Raw genomic sequence first — 17643 nt, 5'->3', positions numbered from 1 at the left:
GCTCTATGCACAAAACAGCTAAAGTAGGAAAACAAGATTTAGTAGGTTAGGTTTTCTCCTAAGCTTTTGTCATAAAGATATGCTGGTATTGCATATAAAAATCAGTAAGGGTTTTATCTGCATTGCTTTTATATAACTCAAGCTCAGGGCCCGTAATTATCCCTGCCCTCAATGGGATTTAAGTAATCTAAAAGCACACCGTGTTTGTTGTGAAAATTATATTCCTTGGATAACTCTCATATCGGTGCCATTGCCACCTTCATGAAACACTTACTTTTAAGTACTATAAGCAGATATTTTCCGTTGCTGAAACGCTAAATTGCCTGCGTCACAGAGTTTGAAATATATTTCAAATATATGCTCCTAATGTATTTAGTCTGATCTATTGTTTCCAGCGTGCGTGGTAACCTAGCAACCAGACGCCCCAAAGCTGAGGTTTTTTTTTTTTTTTTTTTTTGAACTCCGTTGTCCAATCAGCTTAGTGGACTCACCGAGGAGTCTGCTGGGATGCGGGTGACTGAGTAAGGCGGGTTTGGGTACCATGGTGACGCGTACAGGGCCTTTGGCGGACATGGCGGTCAAAACTCGTTCTTTATCCCGGACTAGCACCGCGTATCTTTTCTTGGCTCTCTGCGAAGTCTCATGGGCCCAGATCTTTTCTTTCCCTTTCCGGCGGCCGGAGACCTGCGAGCTCAACCAGTACTTCGACATCTCTGCGCTCTCTTGTGCCCCGTGCGGGGCCAACCAGCGGCGGGATGCACTAGGTGAGGCGGTTTGCGGGTGGATGGACTCTGACCAAAATGAAGCACTCCTGACAGCCAGATATCCTGTGAAAAGAATGTTTCAGACTATGCACAGCCACCAAGTCTAAGAAAACGTTTCCTGGGAGGATTGCAGTTGGTACACGAATGAGATCAGTAACCCTGACCACACCACCCTACCCTTATCCAGGAACTCATTTTCTGGAGTCCGTTCCCGGCAGGGAATCCTTAGGGTGGCACCTGAAAGCCTCCTAAGTAGAATAGAAATAGTAAAGAAAAAACCTGATGTGTCTAGTGATGTACCCTGACAGGAAAGCAAGGGAGGAGATGTGAATTAGTAAACTCATGTAACCGTTAATTCTACTTCCAAATTTAAGATAGTTAAAGCTGTCTGCAACCGTGGCTATGACCAGATTTTGTAAGCAAAGGAAATTGAAACCCAGATGTTGTGACAACTGTGTGACATACACTGGAAGCTGAGAGAACTCTTGTCTCATCCTGCACTTAATACCTATGTTTTCCCAGTATGTGGCTTTGCATTTACGATTACGAATTTCCTTAAGACCTATTGATTTCTTATTGATTGTTACTGTCTGCTTTCAATGCCTTTTTAAGATTGAAATGTATCAGCTGGTCTAGTGCTGGCTTAAACTGCTCAGAATAAATCTTTTCCTGTTTACTAAAGTTTAAAAACCCTGTGCATCTCAGTTTGGTTAACTCTACTGGCTTTAGGTCTAAGATAGTCTCACTTAAAAAGTCACTGAAAAGTGAGATCATTGTGTCAGTAGAAGAAGTGTGAAGAGCAAACTTGTTCTGCGTTGTACTGGTTTCATAAATATGAATAAAGATGTGTGTTGTACATAAACTCCTACAGGTGACGATTCTCCTTAGGGTCCTTAGAGAATTCTTTCCTTAACTAGCTGTAATTGTAATTACAAACATTTATTGTCTTTCTAAACAAAGAGTAGCCTTGATGTATTTGAATGAAAGTAATTTTCCAATAAGATATTGACAAAATTAAAACTCACTAAACACACATGTAATTTAGTGATGTGGAAATGTAATTCTTAAGAGCTGGTAAGTAGTTTTCATAGTTTAATGATAATTTCAATTTAAAAAGTAGCAACACATTTCCAGATATATTTCTAAGCCTTGACCTTATTAGGTAGGTTCTGTTATTTTTCTCCATTTTACTAAGCAAGAAGCCACTTAGTGTTTGTATGTACAAAGAGACATATAGTCACATGCACAGAGAGAAAGGCAGGCAGGCAGGCAGGCAGGCAGGCAGGCAGGCAAAGAGTTGCTTGTGGTCTCACATAATGCCCAGTATGGCCTCCCAACAGACAGACATGCAGACAGACAGACGTGGTGTCATATAATGCCCTATCTGGCCTCCCACCTTGAATTCCTGCCTGAACTTCCTGCCTCTTTCAAGTATTGAGGCTACCTTCATACACCACCTCTCCAAGCTTCACAATCTTAAGAACTGTTAAGTTTCCCTGTCTTGTTTTGTTTACTGAGGACACAATCAGCTCTTTTTTTTTTTTTTTCTTTTCAGGAACGTCCTGCATATGTCTACCAGGATATCATATGACCGCTAATAATGGAGGGCCTTCCATCATTTGTAAAAAGTGTCCAGAAAACATGGTATGAATAATTTATTTTAAAATAACCTTTGAGAATAAAGTAATAAATGTCTATTTCTCAAACTTCAATATAATATTTCCCATCTGTCCACATACTTTAAACTTATTAAGCTAACTTTATTAGTGTACATTTTGAGAGATCAATGACCCCAGGAAGAAAACTCTGGAGGAAAAGGAAGACAAATTGATTTTCTTATGAAAGTATTTGGATCAGCTATCCCAATGTACAAAGCTGTGAAAGATTATTTCTCTTTGCCTCACAGAGTAACTGGGGTATAAGGAAGAGAAGATGAATGTTACGTGCATAGAGCCATTCCGGGTAAAACTCTCTTTGCTATAGATAAAATTTACTGTCTTAGATGTACCATGTTGGTCGTCTTGCACAACAATTGACACTCAGAAAGCCACATAAGGTACCATAAGTAGATGCAATGCCAGGGCATCAATAGAAATGTAATCATTTGTTTGCTTAGTTTCCTCTTTACATATTGGTTCAGGGAAATTCATTTAGTGGACTAATTTTATGGGCTAATCCTCAATGAGCAGAAATATGTCTTCTAATCATTTAGGCTAATTAGGAGTCTCTAACGGTTCTGAGTTCTATTGTAGTGTTGTTTCTTGTTCTATTAGAAAATGAAATCTAAGAATGTCACATCATTAGCAGTCATGCTCCGAACTATCCGTCCTGTATATCTGATTGCCATATTGATATTTAGTTCATGTTTTGGAAGCACTAGTTGTAGCTAAGTGATTAATAATGGAGGACTACGGATAGAGTTCTGGGGATAAGTTTTCTTAAAGCCTACAAGTTTATGATAGATATTGTAGTTTTTTAGTGTTATGGAAGCATGCCAAATATAAAAACATTAATAAGCCCGGTGTCTTAGTCAGGGTTTCTATTCCTGCACAAGCATCATGACCAAGAAACAAGTTGGGGAGGAAAGGGCTTATTCAGGTTACACTTCCATATCGATGTTCATCACCAGAGGAAGTCAGGACTGGAACTCAGGTCAGGAAGCAGGAGCTGATGCAGAGGCCATGGAGGGATGTTACTCACTGGCTTGCTTCCCCTGGCTTGCTCAGCCTGCTTTCTTATAGAACCCAGGTCTACCAGCCCAGGGATGGCTCCACCCACAATGGGCGGGGCCAGGGATGGCTCCACCCACAATGGGCGGGGCTCTCCCCCCTAGATCACTAGTTGAGAAAATGCCTTACAGCTGGATCTCATGGGGGGCATTTCCTCAACTGAGGCTCCTTTCTCTGTGATTAACTCCAGCTTGTGTCAAGTTGACACAAAACCAGCCAGTTCACCCCGTCTCTTCAATACACTCTATTTGTGTCAGTATAGCATTAGTCTCTTGGTTTCATTGTAAGTCCCTGAGGCACATGAGTTGCCAGGCCCCTCCCTGACCACCTCAAATCATCAGGTCCTATCCACAGAACACAGAAACTGCCCTAATAGCTGGACCCAACCCCACCCTAAAGAGTAAAAAAAAAGCCCAAGCTCAGGACTTGAAATCCCACCCATCCCAACTCTGGAAATTTTCTGGAAATTTCCCTGGAAAGTTGTGCTCCCAAGAAATGTTATATAAACCATGTCTTCTGCTCAGATCTTTGCTGCTGTTTATCCAAGCAGGGGCAGCTTGCCCTCCTGGGTTTTTCCCTCTCAGTAAATCGCCTATGTGATATATGTTGTGTGGTAGGGTGGTCCCGTGACTGGATAAGCTCTCTTTATGCCCACATCCCCCCTTGCGGGTCTGAGCTTCACTGGGACCCAATCCCTCCTCTCCAGTCTACCCACAGCAGACTCACCTTCAGCTCACCAGTTGCTCCGCCCTTTATCCACTAATTAGTTCCCCTTCAGTTGGTGTGACCATTTCCCTGTGTCTGAGGAAGTGACCCTTGAGTGTCCAGCAACCCTCTGGTACTTTTGGAGTCTGATGTGCCCCCAGCCACAGTCTTTAAGGCTATGTCTGGACCTCTTCACCTGTCCCCATCCTGCTGGGCTATTGTGTCCCCTCCTGTCCCCTTCTCCAACCTTCCCTTTGGGGCCTACCTATTACCCCACAGCTTCCCTAGGGCCTCATGGCTTTTGTGACTGTTTTCCAACCCTTCCTAGAGCTTGGTCTTAGTCCTTGCCTTCTGGCCTCTATGAAAGCGCCACTGTTATCAAGAGCTGAGTGTCTCCTCCAGCTTAGCCAGCCTAAGGCCCTGTCCCCCACTGAGTACATTGACAATCCAGTGAATGGCTTGTATCTTTCTCCAGTCCTCCTTTAGTACTGGAGACATCCACAGCTAAAAGTTGCAGTGACATTTTTCCTCCCCTGCCTCTCATCCATGGGAACAGTGTCTTCCATACCCCCTCCTTCCCACTTGGGATGCCAATTGGGAAACCTTCAGCCTCTCCACCTAGCACCAGACCTGAAGGGCCCTAAAATTGGTCACTTTCTTCAAATTTGGCTTCAGAACCCCTTAGATAATCAGATCCTAATATTATTCAGGGCCTTTTCAAAACCTGAGAGTAATAGGAGAAATGAAAAGTGATTCCCCTTTCCCCGTTTTCTCAGCTCCAAGCTGTATGTTTTTGTCTGGTCTCCCGAATACACACTGTGCAAATGTCCTAAATTACCACTGATGGATCTGTAAGTTTGTTGCAAAGTGGGAGCCAGGAGCAGGACCTGAAGGGAAGGAAGTAAAGTAGACCAGTGTGCACATACTCTTTGCCGGTGACATCTCTCAGCTCCCTCCTGCAACAGCCTCAGTCTATAGCCAAGGCTCAGAATTTCTCTGTCGCTAAGGCTTCTTTGTTCTCAGCTTACTGAATTTGGTACTGGAGGGATTCTGGTATGTTTTAGGTATGAGTGATATTAGAGTGTTGTTTGGTGCTGCCCAACTTTCATTAAAAGCAGGCTCTGGAGTTGGGATATGACTCCCAACTCAAGACTCAACCGTGCTTGCGTAAAGGTTTCCTCCAAAATTTCTGTCTCAAATCAGGTGAGCCACTGTCTAAGTGACAGAGAAAGGAAAACAAAACAATAAAGGGACTATTATATATATATATAAAGGGACAATAGTCCCAACAGGGACTATTGCTACTAATCTCGTACTCTTTTGGTTTTGGTTTAACTCTAAAACTTTTATAAGCATATTGGGTACGATTTAAAAACTTATAATAAAAAAAATCTATAACAAATGGGTCAATCTAAAACTGGTGACACCCAGGTTGATAGTTAAAATTTATACATAGGTAATCTTAAAGCATGTGGCATGCTGCCATCTTAGCTGCTGTCCCCTCATCTGGATGAAGGCAGCACTGTGGCTGACAACCACCTTTCCAAGGTTAGAAAAGATGGACTTGGCCATGTGACCTCACTTTCATCTTGATTAAAAGTGACCACATGGCATAAAATGAAGGGAAAAACAAGTCCTTCTACCTAGAAAGCCCAGGTAAGATGATCCCTTCACTATGTTTGATCATGCTAATGAGCCTCCCCCTTATCAGCCTCCACCCACAATTCCTTCTTTCCCTCTTCAGTCTCTCTGCCTCCCTCAGCCACAGGCTGTCCAGATCAACCCTCAGCCACCCACTTTCCCCACTCTTCCAAGTGACTCTCTTTTCCTCCCCCTACACACCCTACCTGCAGGGTTCTTCCCCTCTGGGAGGTTGTTGGGGTGGGCGACTGGATAGGGAAACATGTCCTCTTCTCATTAAGTGAACTCTTTCAAAAAGAGATTGGGATCTTGTGTTCTTAATTCTTCCACCTTTGTTAAAGAATTCCAGTACATCACCCAACCTTACAGCCTTGCCTTCCATGCTTTCCCTGGCCTTTATATGATTCTCACCAACAATATTCTCCCCGAGGAGTGCAGGCAAGTCTGGGACCAGGCTAAGGCACATGCAGATGAAATCTATCAAACTAATATTGCCTACCCAATCAGTGCTGAGGCAGTCCCTGAATGGAATTACAGTACCCAAAGGGCATCATTATAAATGGCCTCCTAACTGGTCTCCACAGGGCCACTTTTAAAGAGATAAACTATGAAAAACCCCAAGAGGGCATCCAGAACAAACATGAAAACCCACCTCAGCTCCTACACTGTCTTACAAAGGCCCTCTTACAGTGTACCTATCTGGATCCTGAGTCCCCAGATGGAAACCAGCTCCTTATCTATCACCTACCCCTCCCAGAATTTCCCTGCTATTAGGAACAAACGTAAATGTCTATTGCAAGGACTCTTGATGTCATAGACAGAGGTCTTAGCCATGGCCTCCAAGGTGTACCACGGGAAAGATGAAAAAGCCTGAAAACAAAAATACCTGATGCTGGCTAAGGCCTACCAGCCAGCCTGCTGCACAGCCTCCCAAGGCCCAAGAGCCTCTGGGTCCCTTTTTCAAATACTGTTAGGAGTGTCACTGGGCCCAGCCTGTCTATGCCCTCACAAACCATTCCAACCATGCCCCCAATGCCATCAAGAGGGACATTGGGCTGCTGATTGTCCTTATGTCCTTTGCTGTGTGAGGACATCAAGCCTGTATCACCTACTAGCTGACCTCCTAGATGTGCCGTGGATGACCCTGCTCATGGCCTTCTCAGACAGGGAGCCTCAGATTGTCCTCGTAATATGAGAGTGATCCATCTGCTTCCTTCAGACACCAAGACTACTTCTCAGTAATGATGGATTTTTGGGGAACTCATCTATTCTTCCTGTTCCTCTTATCAGAGTAGAGGAACCACCTTACCAACCTCACCAAACCCCACTACTTAGCTGTATTTCTAGGCATATTCCCCTTACCTACTCCCACATGATACTAACCAACCGGGAAGGGGCAACACAGCTGAAGTAGAAGCCTCTATTTCTTTGGCTTCCCCATCCACTTGACATCAGGTTCACTAGCTGTGCCCCCCTCCTCCTCCAAACCACAAAATTTGACACACCCTTTCCATTATCAGCTTCCCAGGTGGGTCCTGGGGTATGGGACACCCCAAAACTCCTCTGTAGCCAAACATCATTCCCCTCTTGTTCAGCTACAAAACCCTTTCACTCCTATGCAGGGCAAAAGGCAAGACATAGCGCACCCACCTGAGTCTGGTTGTTTGGAAAGTTTTGTCTGTCTGCTTTCTGGCGTGTCTATGAATTGTAAACACAGGAACCAAGATTGGAATCGGTCAGCTTAGGTGAATGTATGAATGGCGGGTGACCACCCCACGTTTTGTTCCTCGCTGGTGTTCTTAGAGCATGTGAGCTTTCTGTTCTGTGCTCACTGGGTTTTTTTTTTTTTTTTTTTCCTTCTCCGTTTCGGTCAGTTACCACCAGTAGCACTGCTTGCCTTGGTTGCTTTGATGGCCAGAGCTCAGAATTTATCTCTGGGCGTTCTGGTTACTGGAGTCAGTTTACAGAAGACGGGATTCAAAAACAATGCTCATTTAATAAGGTATTACAGCTACACCTCCATTTACAAGAATGGACCTCTAGTCAAAGTCTGATTTATTATATCCAAATCAAGGAAGTTATCCCTCTGGTCACCTAATCCTGTCTTTTCTCCTCACCACTGTCTGACTTCTAAGAGGTGTAACACTTGTAATAACTTATTTTTAATGACTGTTATTCCAGAGTTTTCCTAAAGCATGTGATATGAGGTCTTCTTAATGCCAAACTTTATTAAAACCTTTCCTCATATACTTTGCTAATTGACTAGACCAGTATTCTACTGGTTTCTTAAGTCAAATTAATAACTAAATAGCTGTCATGCCATAAACCCACTTGGAATCATAACTTAAAATTTAAAAACCAATAAACTTCAATTTTTAAAAAATTAGAGTATTTTGGAAATGGTAAGAGTAAACGAAACTTGAGTTTCATTATATTTTATAAATATAAAGGTAAAAAATTTAAATTTGAATTTATATGATCAATTAAGAATAAAGTTAATTAAAAAGAAAATCTCCTTTTTCTCAATTTTAGAAAGGTGTTACCAAAGATGGCTGGGACTGCATTTCTTGCCCTCATGGCTTCACTGCTGAGGGGAAGTGTTACTGCCCTGCTGGCCATATATTAGGTAAGAATAATATTTATAAGATAATGGGTTTTATAATAGTGATGGATTTTTCTGCTTATTTTGTAAAGAATATTTATTAACTTAAATGGCCTTATAAAGATTTTGTAATGCAAAATTTCATGATGCTTAACATAACAGAGACTGGGAAGAAAAATTGTAAGAATTCCTTTCACTTCAAGACCATGAACTAGCATGTCTGTTAATGCCAATACTTGAAAAAGGACAGAGACTGTTACTCAAGTAACAGTGAAAGTATTCTTCTGAAAGGAAGTTTTTTAAAAGTTATTACTTCAAGTGAAAGTCACTGTATGTGTGGAAAACCCAAGGAAAACATTAAAAATTCCTATAAGACACAGTTTCTCAAGTTGCAAAATTAATATGCAAAAAGCATACCCTATGTAAAAATCAAGTCATTAGAAAATGTGATGAAAGCAAATACGGATCAGTGAAACAAGCTTTAGAAGAAATGTTCAAGATACATTAATCAAAGGATTATTTAAATGAACTTTCAAGGAAGACTTTTTTTTTGTTTTTTTAAGCTAAGGGCAATTCTATTAATTAGAAAAACACCTCAGAGCCAGCAAGGTGTACATCTCAGCAGGTGCCCAGTGCATGAGAGCTTCAGTCAGCCACATGGCTGAAGCCTGCGTCTGAGGAGACCAACAGCAACACCAGCAACAACAACAACACCAGCAACAACAAAAAGAAAGGGCTGCAGGTCCCACGATCATCGTGGCAGCATTGGAGAGACGGCCAAAAGCAGACTTTCATTATGAAAATACTCTTTGTATTTGGTTGAGATGATTAGGTATTATAAGAACTGTCAGCTGCCCTGCCAAACTGTATAGTAAGGAATAGTATTAATAATAAATTAAACCAGAATTTATTATACACACACACACATATATGCATGTATGTATACACAGATTCTCAAGTTTATAGAACAAAATACGTGAAAACTCTGAAAGGAAGCTATACTGTCAGTTATCATATATAGTTTATGCTTTCAACAGCAGCATTTGTGGAACCTAAGACAATCGAAATGAGTCTAATCAGTGTGGTGATTTGGTGTGAAAAGCTGTCATTTCCATCAGTGTGGCTGAGACAAACTAACTGCCAACTGGCGCTAAGAAAATGCTGAATCAGGCTTCTACCTCAGTTCTTATTCCAACTAAATCCACTACTTACAGATCTACCACAAAGCATAAAACGCCTTAAAATAAGACAAACTCACAGTCTTTGAATGTAAGTTTTTCTAAAAAACAACAACCCTACAGCCTCTAAAAGGAAAATGGATAAATTTGACTGCATAGAATTGTTAAATGCCGTAAAAAAAAAAAAAAAAAAGCACCAGAGCAAAGGTCAGAAGAGGTGGCCCAGTGGGTTAAGTACTTGCAGCCAAACGTGGACCTGAGTTTAGGTCCCCAAGAATCCACGTGAAAGCCAAGTGCGTGCACACCTGTATAAAACCAGCACCAGGAGTGGGGTGTGCACATGCACACATGCAGGAAATGTGGCAAGAGACGTTATCTTACACAGTAAGGTAGAACATTGTACAGGAAGACACCCATCAGACCTCTCCACACAAATACACAGTCACGTCTACACACACACACACATACCACACACACACACACACACACACACACACACATACCACACACACACAAAACACACAGAAGTACTTAAACCAAACTGCAAACTAAAGAAAATCTCATAATGTGGACGAGAGTTAGATGTCCTAGTCCTACAAATTATTAACTAAGATATATAATATTCTTACCTTTTATTAGTTGCACTTGTTGATCGACAACAGTCAATATTAGAATGGATATAACTTCCTAATTATACTCAGCCTCCACCTTCTTCTATCTGTCCTGTGCCCTTGTAGTTTCTCCCTCCCCAGAAGAGGTATACAATCTTGTTGTTTTGAGGCAAGGTCTCCTGTAGGTCAGACTTGCTTAAGACTCACTGTGTAGTCAGGGATGGACTTGAACTCCTGATCCCCCTGCCTCCACCTCCCATGTGCTGGATGATAGGTGGGCATGTGCCTTAGAACTTTGAAAATAGTGAAAGTCACAAGAGCCAGAGACAGAAGCCTCACAGGTGTCTCACGATTCTGCTGCTTTAGAGATTTCAGTCTGTTCTACACTTTAATGGATGTTGCTGTGCTCTGGTGCACGCGCTTTTGTACATTTTGTGTCTAAAAATAAAATTTAGTGTTGTGTGGGGAATATAAATCTGGAGGTTACTAGAAGCCTTCCCACTTACGGCATCCTGCCAGCAATCTATGAAGATGATATGTCCCCTCATCCCAGTATGTAAGGAAAGATGCTGAGAAATTTTGTTTGGGGAAAATGTTGATTTATTGCTATAATCTCTTAGAAAGCTAGTTCCATATGTTTTCAGTTGGGATGGAGAAAATTAATTTTTTTTTTGGTATATTTTATTACACAAGCTTGGCGTGCCTTTCAAGCAAATGATGCTGCTTTGAGGATTATGCTAATAATTATGGTATGTGCGAATATTTCAGAGCATATAATACAACACTCACTGCTTTCTATCTTGTACAGTGGAAAGGAATGTTAGTGGGTCTTTGTTATCCCAAGCAACTTGCGAGCTTTGTGATGAAAATGAAAACTCATTTACAAAAGCCAATGCTTTAGGAACCAGGTAAGTAGACTGAGAACGGAATTCACTAACATCATCCTATTTTTATGGGCCATCTGGTTATCCCAAGAAAGAATATGAGTTGGGGTTAAAGGAGCTGAGATTCAGAATCCATGTTCAAGTCTTGGATTAGCCTTTGTATTAGTCAGAGTTCTCTAGAGTCACAGAATTTATGGGTAGTCTATATAGTAAAAAAAAATTGTTGGCGACTTACAGTCTGTAGTCCAACTCCCCAACAGTGGTCAGCTGTGAATGAAGTCCAAGGATCTAGCAGTTTCTCAGTCCCACAAGGCAAGCAGGTGAAGAAGAGAGAACTTTCCTTCTTCCAAAGTCCTTATGTAGGTCTCCAGCAGAAGGTGTGTCCCAGATTAAAGTTGTGTACAATCACACCTGGATCTGGGGCTTGCTTTGTCCCAAATGACCTTGAACTCAGAGATCTCCTTGCCTTAGTCTCCTGGGATTCATAGCCACTATGCCTCAAGATCTCCATGCCAAGATCCAGGTCAGAAACTTTTATCTCCCACCCTCAAGGTCAGGATCACAGGTGAGCCTTCCAATTCTAGATTGTAGTTCATTCCAGATATAGTCAAGTTGACAACCAGGAACAGCCACTACAGCCTTCTAATAGTTTGTCTTTAGATAGTCCTGTATTTAGAATGGAAGTATACTTTTCTTTAAATAGGTTTTATAAGCTATCCTGCCTTAAAATAAATATGCAAAAGTCTGAGAAGAGTGCTTTACTAATTGCTTAGCAAAAGCCAGCTACTTTTTGGTTTTATGTAATTTATACACAAGCTATAATATAGTATGTATAGAGTATAGTCTAAAGCCATTTTATATTATAATTGTACATGGAAAGAGATCTTGGTTACTGTTTTTTTTTTTTTTTTTTTTTTTTTTTTTTTTTTTTTTTGGTGTAAAGAGGAACCATGACCAAGATAACTGTTATAAAAGAAAGCATCTAATTGAGCTTTGCTTAGTTTTACAGGCTTAGTCCATGGGAAGAGGAGCTGAGAGCTTTGTATCCTGATGTGCAGGCAACAGCAGAAAGAGATAGAAACTGAGCCTAGCCTGCATTTTTGAAACATCAAAGCCCACGTCCAACAACTCACCTCCTCCTACACCTCCTAATCCTTCCCAAACAGTTCTATCCCCAATGACTGAGCATTCGTAAGCCTGTGGGGGACATTCTCATTCAGTGAAATACAAAGGGGATATTGATAAATGTTGTCATTACTCAGCTACACAAATTTATAGGCCACATGTATTGCTTCTGTTCCCTCTTATGTACACATTTACCACATGCACACAAATTCATAAGCACATCCCTTTGCACACATATTCCTTCAGTATAAGCACATTTTACCAAGTCCAACATTTTCAGTTTTTTTTTTTTCAGAAGTGTACATTGGTAACTTGCCTTTTGGCACCGTTTTTCTCTTCACTTCCTAAATTTATTGTAGAAAATAACAGATATCCTTGTGAAATTTAGCAGCAGATTACTATAAACTCTGATTGTCTTGAGCTAAAACCACTAAAATTTGCCCCTGCGTTGACTTCCAAGTTTGCCTCTCTGATCCTTCTTCAATCCTGGTCCAAGTTCCATATTGTGCGGTAGCCTGCTTCTCAACCTCACTGCTGTAGGTCATTGGTGTCCGTATAAGCCCATCCGGATCCCCAGCCCTTCCAGAACACACTGTCTTACTCCTTCATTGAAAATAGCAGAGACAGTAGATAGAAGTGTCCTTGCAGGTTTAGTGAAACTTTAAACATGTTCATGTTTGCAGCTTACGTTGAAAAGTATACTTGATATACCCTCTTATACAAGCTGTTTCTATGAGGGTGTTGGGCTCTGTTGTTGGTTAATGACTTTATAATCTTTGCTGTTTAGTGTATTTAGATGTATCATTCTTTTACATCTTCATTGTATGTAGTGAAAATGGTCCAATTTCATTTATACTTTGCCTTATAACATAAAAATGACGCAAAACTCTTTAAAGTTATGCTAATATTTTGAAGTTATATAATTAATTGCTTATCTGACTTACTAAATTCTTATGTGTCATATATAAAGATAAATTCTCATTTAATCAGGTTCCATGTCATTCACTAACATTGTATAAAATTATCTTTGTTATATTGACCAGGTGTGTCCGCTGCGAACCAACATTCGTGAATACAAGCAGGTCCTGTTCTTGTTCAGAGCCTCACATTTTAGTAAGAACAATCAAGTGGATAAAGTATATCATTTTAGTTCAGTAGATAATACATTTCTATAATTGGATTTTTTTCTCTTATTGATTTGTAAAGACAGGTGGATTATGTTTCAGCAACACAGGGAATTTTCGTCAACGTGTAATTTCCACGGCACGGTATGGGGAACAGGTGAGCTCCGTTGCTCTGCATTTCTTCCTTTGATTAATTTCAGACAAACTGGAAACTATCTATGTGTAATCACTATGAAATACAAACAACTAAAAACCCGAGTCTGCTGGCTCAGCATCACATCTTAAAAGTGTATTCTCTTCTGTATCTTAGCTCATTCCTTTAATTTACATGGATTTATTCTTTCACAAAATTAAAAGTGAAATAAATTTTCAAAAAAGTCACAACAACATGTCTTTTTTTTGAAATTGCCAGACTCTTGGAGGTTCTATCTTCTTACTGTTTTCCAGTGTGAGACAAGTCCTCAGTCTTTCTCTGTCTTTCATGAACTTGACAGTTCAGGTTCCAAGACTTTCCCGTCTGTGGGGTAACTCCAGGCCTGCATCTGTGCCGTCTTTTGTTTCATTCAGTGTGCCTAGTAGAAGGCCACCGAGGAAAAGACGGCGTGCTCAACGCAGAACTTGACATGTCAGAGGTTAAACAGTGTGCGTCTACCTGTCCCATCACTGAAACTTGAATTTTGAACAGTTGCCGTGAAGTTAGCTTGCTTACCTGAACTCTCCATTTCCTCCTTTGTAATCCAATGCTGCTTTTTTGAGAACTTCTCTCTTTTCCAAAGCCTCTCCAAGCCCGACCCTGCTTAACCAATGCACAGTCAGGGTGGTACAGCCACTGATGGGGTAAGAATGTCAGAGGTTACACGTCACTAGCTCTTAACGGACGAGCTTGTCTCCTTTTGTACTTCTTTCCTTTGACAACCTTCCACGTTTATTCACTGACAGAAAATGTGTGTGTTTGTGAATATGTGTATGAGTGTAACTGTGCGAGTGGTGTTTTCTTCAACCTTATTCTACCATTTACTCATTTCTCAAAAGAGAACATTGTTCCTTCCGGAAGAGATGAAAACCGTACCTCGTGCTGTTATTTTAAATGTGTTTGGTAGCTGTGATGCCTCAGATGATTGGCTTGTGTCTCCTCTGCTCATCCGTGACTTACTCTTGAGTTCTCGGTGTCTCAGATTTTAGCAAGATGTATGGGCAGATCTCAGAGTGTTGAGTCTTGGCCAGAGGCTTACAGCTTTAGCTCTCAGAAATCAGTTATGAAGACAGATTTGGCGACACACCTGTTGTCTTAGCACTTGCAAGTGGGGTAGGAGGAGCAGGAGTTCTGGGTCACAGGTGGCTATGGAGTGAGTTTGAGACCAACCTGGGCTACAAGAAGCCTGTCTCAATAAAACAAAAGGCATGCATTCCTGCCTTGGTCTTCTGATGATTCTGGTTGGTTTGGTTAGAGCAGGTGCTTTCTGATTTTAGGACCTTCCAAAGGTTGTTTCTATGTTCTTCATTGTTTATAAAGCACCACTTTGGAGATGTTACTCAGTAGATCCCAACTTTCCCACTGTGTAGAAATTGTTCTAATCGTTTAGTGATCATCAACTTAATACACTTATAATAATCCTAAGACAATAAATGCTAAGTGTTCATACTCCGTCAGGCTCTATCATTTTGCTACTGCTTGCTTTAGGGACATTGCCCATGTGTGTCTTAGGAATTTATACATAGCTTGCATTAGGGACATTACCCATGTGTGTCTTAGGAGTTTATACATAGCTTGCATTAGGGACATTGCCCATGTGTGTCTTAGGAGTTTATATATCTTGCATTAGGGACATTACCCATGTGTGTCTTAGGAGTTTATACATATCTTGCATTAGGGACATTGCCCATGTGTGTCTTAGGAGTTTATACATATCTTGCTTTAGGGACGTTACCCATGTGTGTCTTAGGAGTTTATACATATCTTGTCATCTTATATCCTTTGTCTAAGTATCTTTATTTTATTATTCAGCTTTAATTGTAGAAGACATTCAGCAGCATTTTTTGAATTCCAGTAGACTCTAGTTTTCTAATAACAGTAAGGCAACAGCATTGGTCATTTCTCAGTTAATGTATGTATTAATGTCTTACTAACACATAAGATTAAGGAATCTTCCTTTGAATTTAAACCTGACTTTGTCTTTCTGTTCATAGGGCATGTTATTAAACTCAGAATGGTTTGCCAAGTATTTGCAGGCAACAGCAACTGCATGCTTGGTAAGTTTAAATATTTTTAAAATGAATTGTAGTATCCTCTTTTAGCTTAAATAAATGTTTTCTAGGTAGATACACACCTTTATAGTTATATTCTTAAGAAGAATAAAGCCTTTCCATCTAATTAAAATAGAATACTTAAGATGTTATGCAATTTACATATACTGACTGTCTCCAGAGTTATTTGATTGTTGTCCTAGTTAGATTTTAATCGCTGTGACAAAAACACCAAGACCAAAAGCAACTTATAAAAGAAAACATTGAATTGGATGTACAGTTCAGAAGATGCCATGATGCAGTGGTGGCAGGACCAGCTGAGAGCTCCCATCTTAATCACAAGTAGAAGACAGAGAGAGAACACTGGGAAACGCAATGAGGCTTTTAAAACCTCCAGGCAGTCCCAGTGACACACTTCCTCCAACATGGCCACACCTCCCAATCCTTCCCAAACAGTTTCACGAACTGGGACCCTAGTATTCAAATACGAGGCTATGGGGCTAGTTCTCATTCAAACCACCACAATTGTAATTTACTGTCTGGAGAAAGTGATTGTCCTTTAGGAAAGAGGTGACGTGGTATGTGCCAGGCTGGTTCTCAGCTTTGACACCCAGAAGACAGAAAAACTCCCTCATATAAAGTAATCACAATGTATTTATCATTCCTCTGCATTTGTTCTAAATAAATGTCAGTTTGTTAATAGTGTAGTAAGGCAATGTATCAAAATAAAGAACAAAGAAAATACTTGTGGGGCTGGTGAGACGACTCAGCGGTTAAGAGCATTGACTGCTCTTCCAGAGATCATGAATTCATTTCCCATGTGTGTGTGCTGGAAGTAGATAGGAAAGGATGAGCAAAGGGAGCAGGGAAAATGGAGGCAGAGTCACACCAGCAGGGAGTGGGTGGCTCTCAGGAAGACCCAGGAGGATTTCTACAACAGAAGATCATAGACTGGCTTCAGGCTTTCAAAGTGTTGCTGGAGCATGAGTAATAGATTTGCTGGAGCAACAGCAGGAGAACATCTGGAGTCGTGTTAAAGTAATTTGAGTGAGGGAGGGCATGGGTGTGAATGGAGCTGGAGGAGCAAGACAAATGTTGATCTCTGTCTTATATGAAGGCTGAGCAACAAGATTCACTAACAAGTCTGATATGAGAAGGAGACAAGATAAGTTCTTTCTAAAGTTTCTACTTGAATAACAAAGTGCAATTGTTTTGTTTGTTTGTTTGTTTGTTGTTTCTTTTTCCAGATAGGGAAAACTGGGAAAGAAATGTGAGTGAATAAACTCAACTAATGACCTTATTTTGTTGTTCTTAAAAACAAATTACTCAAGCAAAGTGGAATAAATTCTATTTCAGATGTAACATACAATCATGGTATTCCTTAAAATGTAACTATTTTCTCTAATCGTTTCTTTAAAATATCATTCTCTATATTTGTGCTTCTTTCAGGTAGTCATGCTAAAATTTATAATTAAAATTTTTATTATTCACCTCCAAGTATTAAGAGTGGGGGGTGCTGGAAATATGGCTCAGCAATTAAGAGCACTGGCTGTTCTTGCAAAGGACCCGGGTTCAATTCCAGCACCCACTTGGTGACTCACAACTATCTGTAAATCCAATCCCAGGGAAACTGAAGCCTTCTCCTGGCCTCTGTTGACATGAGGCATATACATGTTACAGACACACATGCAGGCAAATCCCACAGGCATGTAAATAGAAATACTTAAAAGGTTATTGTCTATTTGCGCTACAGAAAAAGTATTACAAAGCAATATATATATATATAAGCTAATTGGTAGATTAGATACAACTGAAATTAGACATCACTTTTTATTAACTTTTGCTTACACTGCTAACGTGTTCTGCTTCCTTGTGCAGACTCATGCCAACCTGACATCTTGCCAAGCTCTTGGGAATATGTGTGTGATGAACATGAACTCTTATGACTCTACCACATTCGATGCTTGTCGACTGTTCTATTACATCTTTGAGAGCAATGCGGGGTTGATCAGTGTGCACTCTATTCCGTTCTGGTA

General features: G+C 40.6%; 1 protein-coding gene across 1 annotated transcript in view; it reads left to right on the top strand.

Moving 5' to 3' along the window:
• Nucleotides 1–541: 541 nt before the first annotated feature.
• The window catches only part of TMEM67 (transmembrane protein 67), a gene marked incomplete at its 5' end in the record, with an annotated part of 41021 nt that continues 23919 nt past the window's right edge, over nt 542–17643 (top strand). Inside the window, 8 exons of the mRNA XM_080938783.1 lie at nt 542–764; nt 2320–2408; nt 8372–8465; nt 11039–11138; nt 13283–13352; nt 13446–13520; nt 15551–15613; nt 17486–17640. Coding sequence (XP_080794909.1) covers nt 542–764; nt 2320–2408; nt 8372–8465; nt 11039–11138; nt 13283–13352; nt 13446–13520; nt 15551–15613; nt 17486–17640 — 869 coding nt within the window. The remainder of the gene's footprint in view (nt 765–2319; nt 2409–8371; nt 8466–11038; nt 11139–13282; nt 13353–13445; nt 13521–15550; nt 15614–17485; nt 17641–17643) is intronic.

The sequence above is a fragment of the Micromys minutus genome, assembly GCF_963924665.1.
Source record: "Micromys minutus genome assembly, chromosome: 26".
In the NCBI taxonomy this organism is placed as follows: domain Eukaryota; kingdom Metazoa; phylum Chordata; class Mammalia; order Rodentia; family Muridae; genus Micromys; species Micromys minutus.
This window is presented reverse-complemented; position numbering and strand designations above follow the sequence as displayed.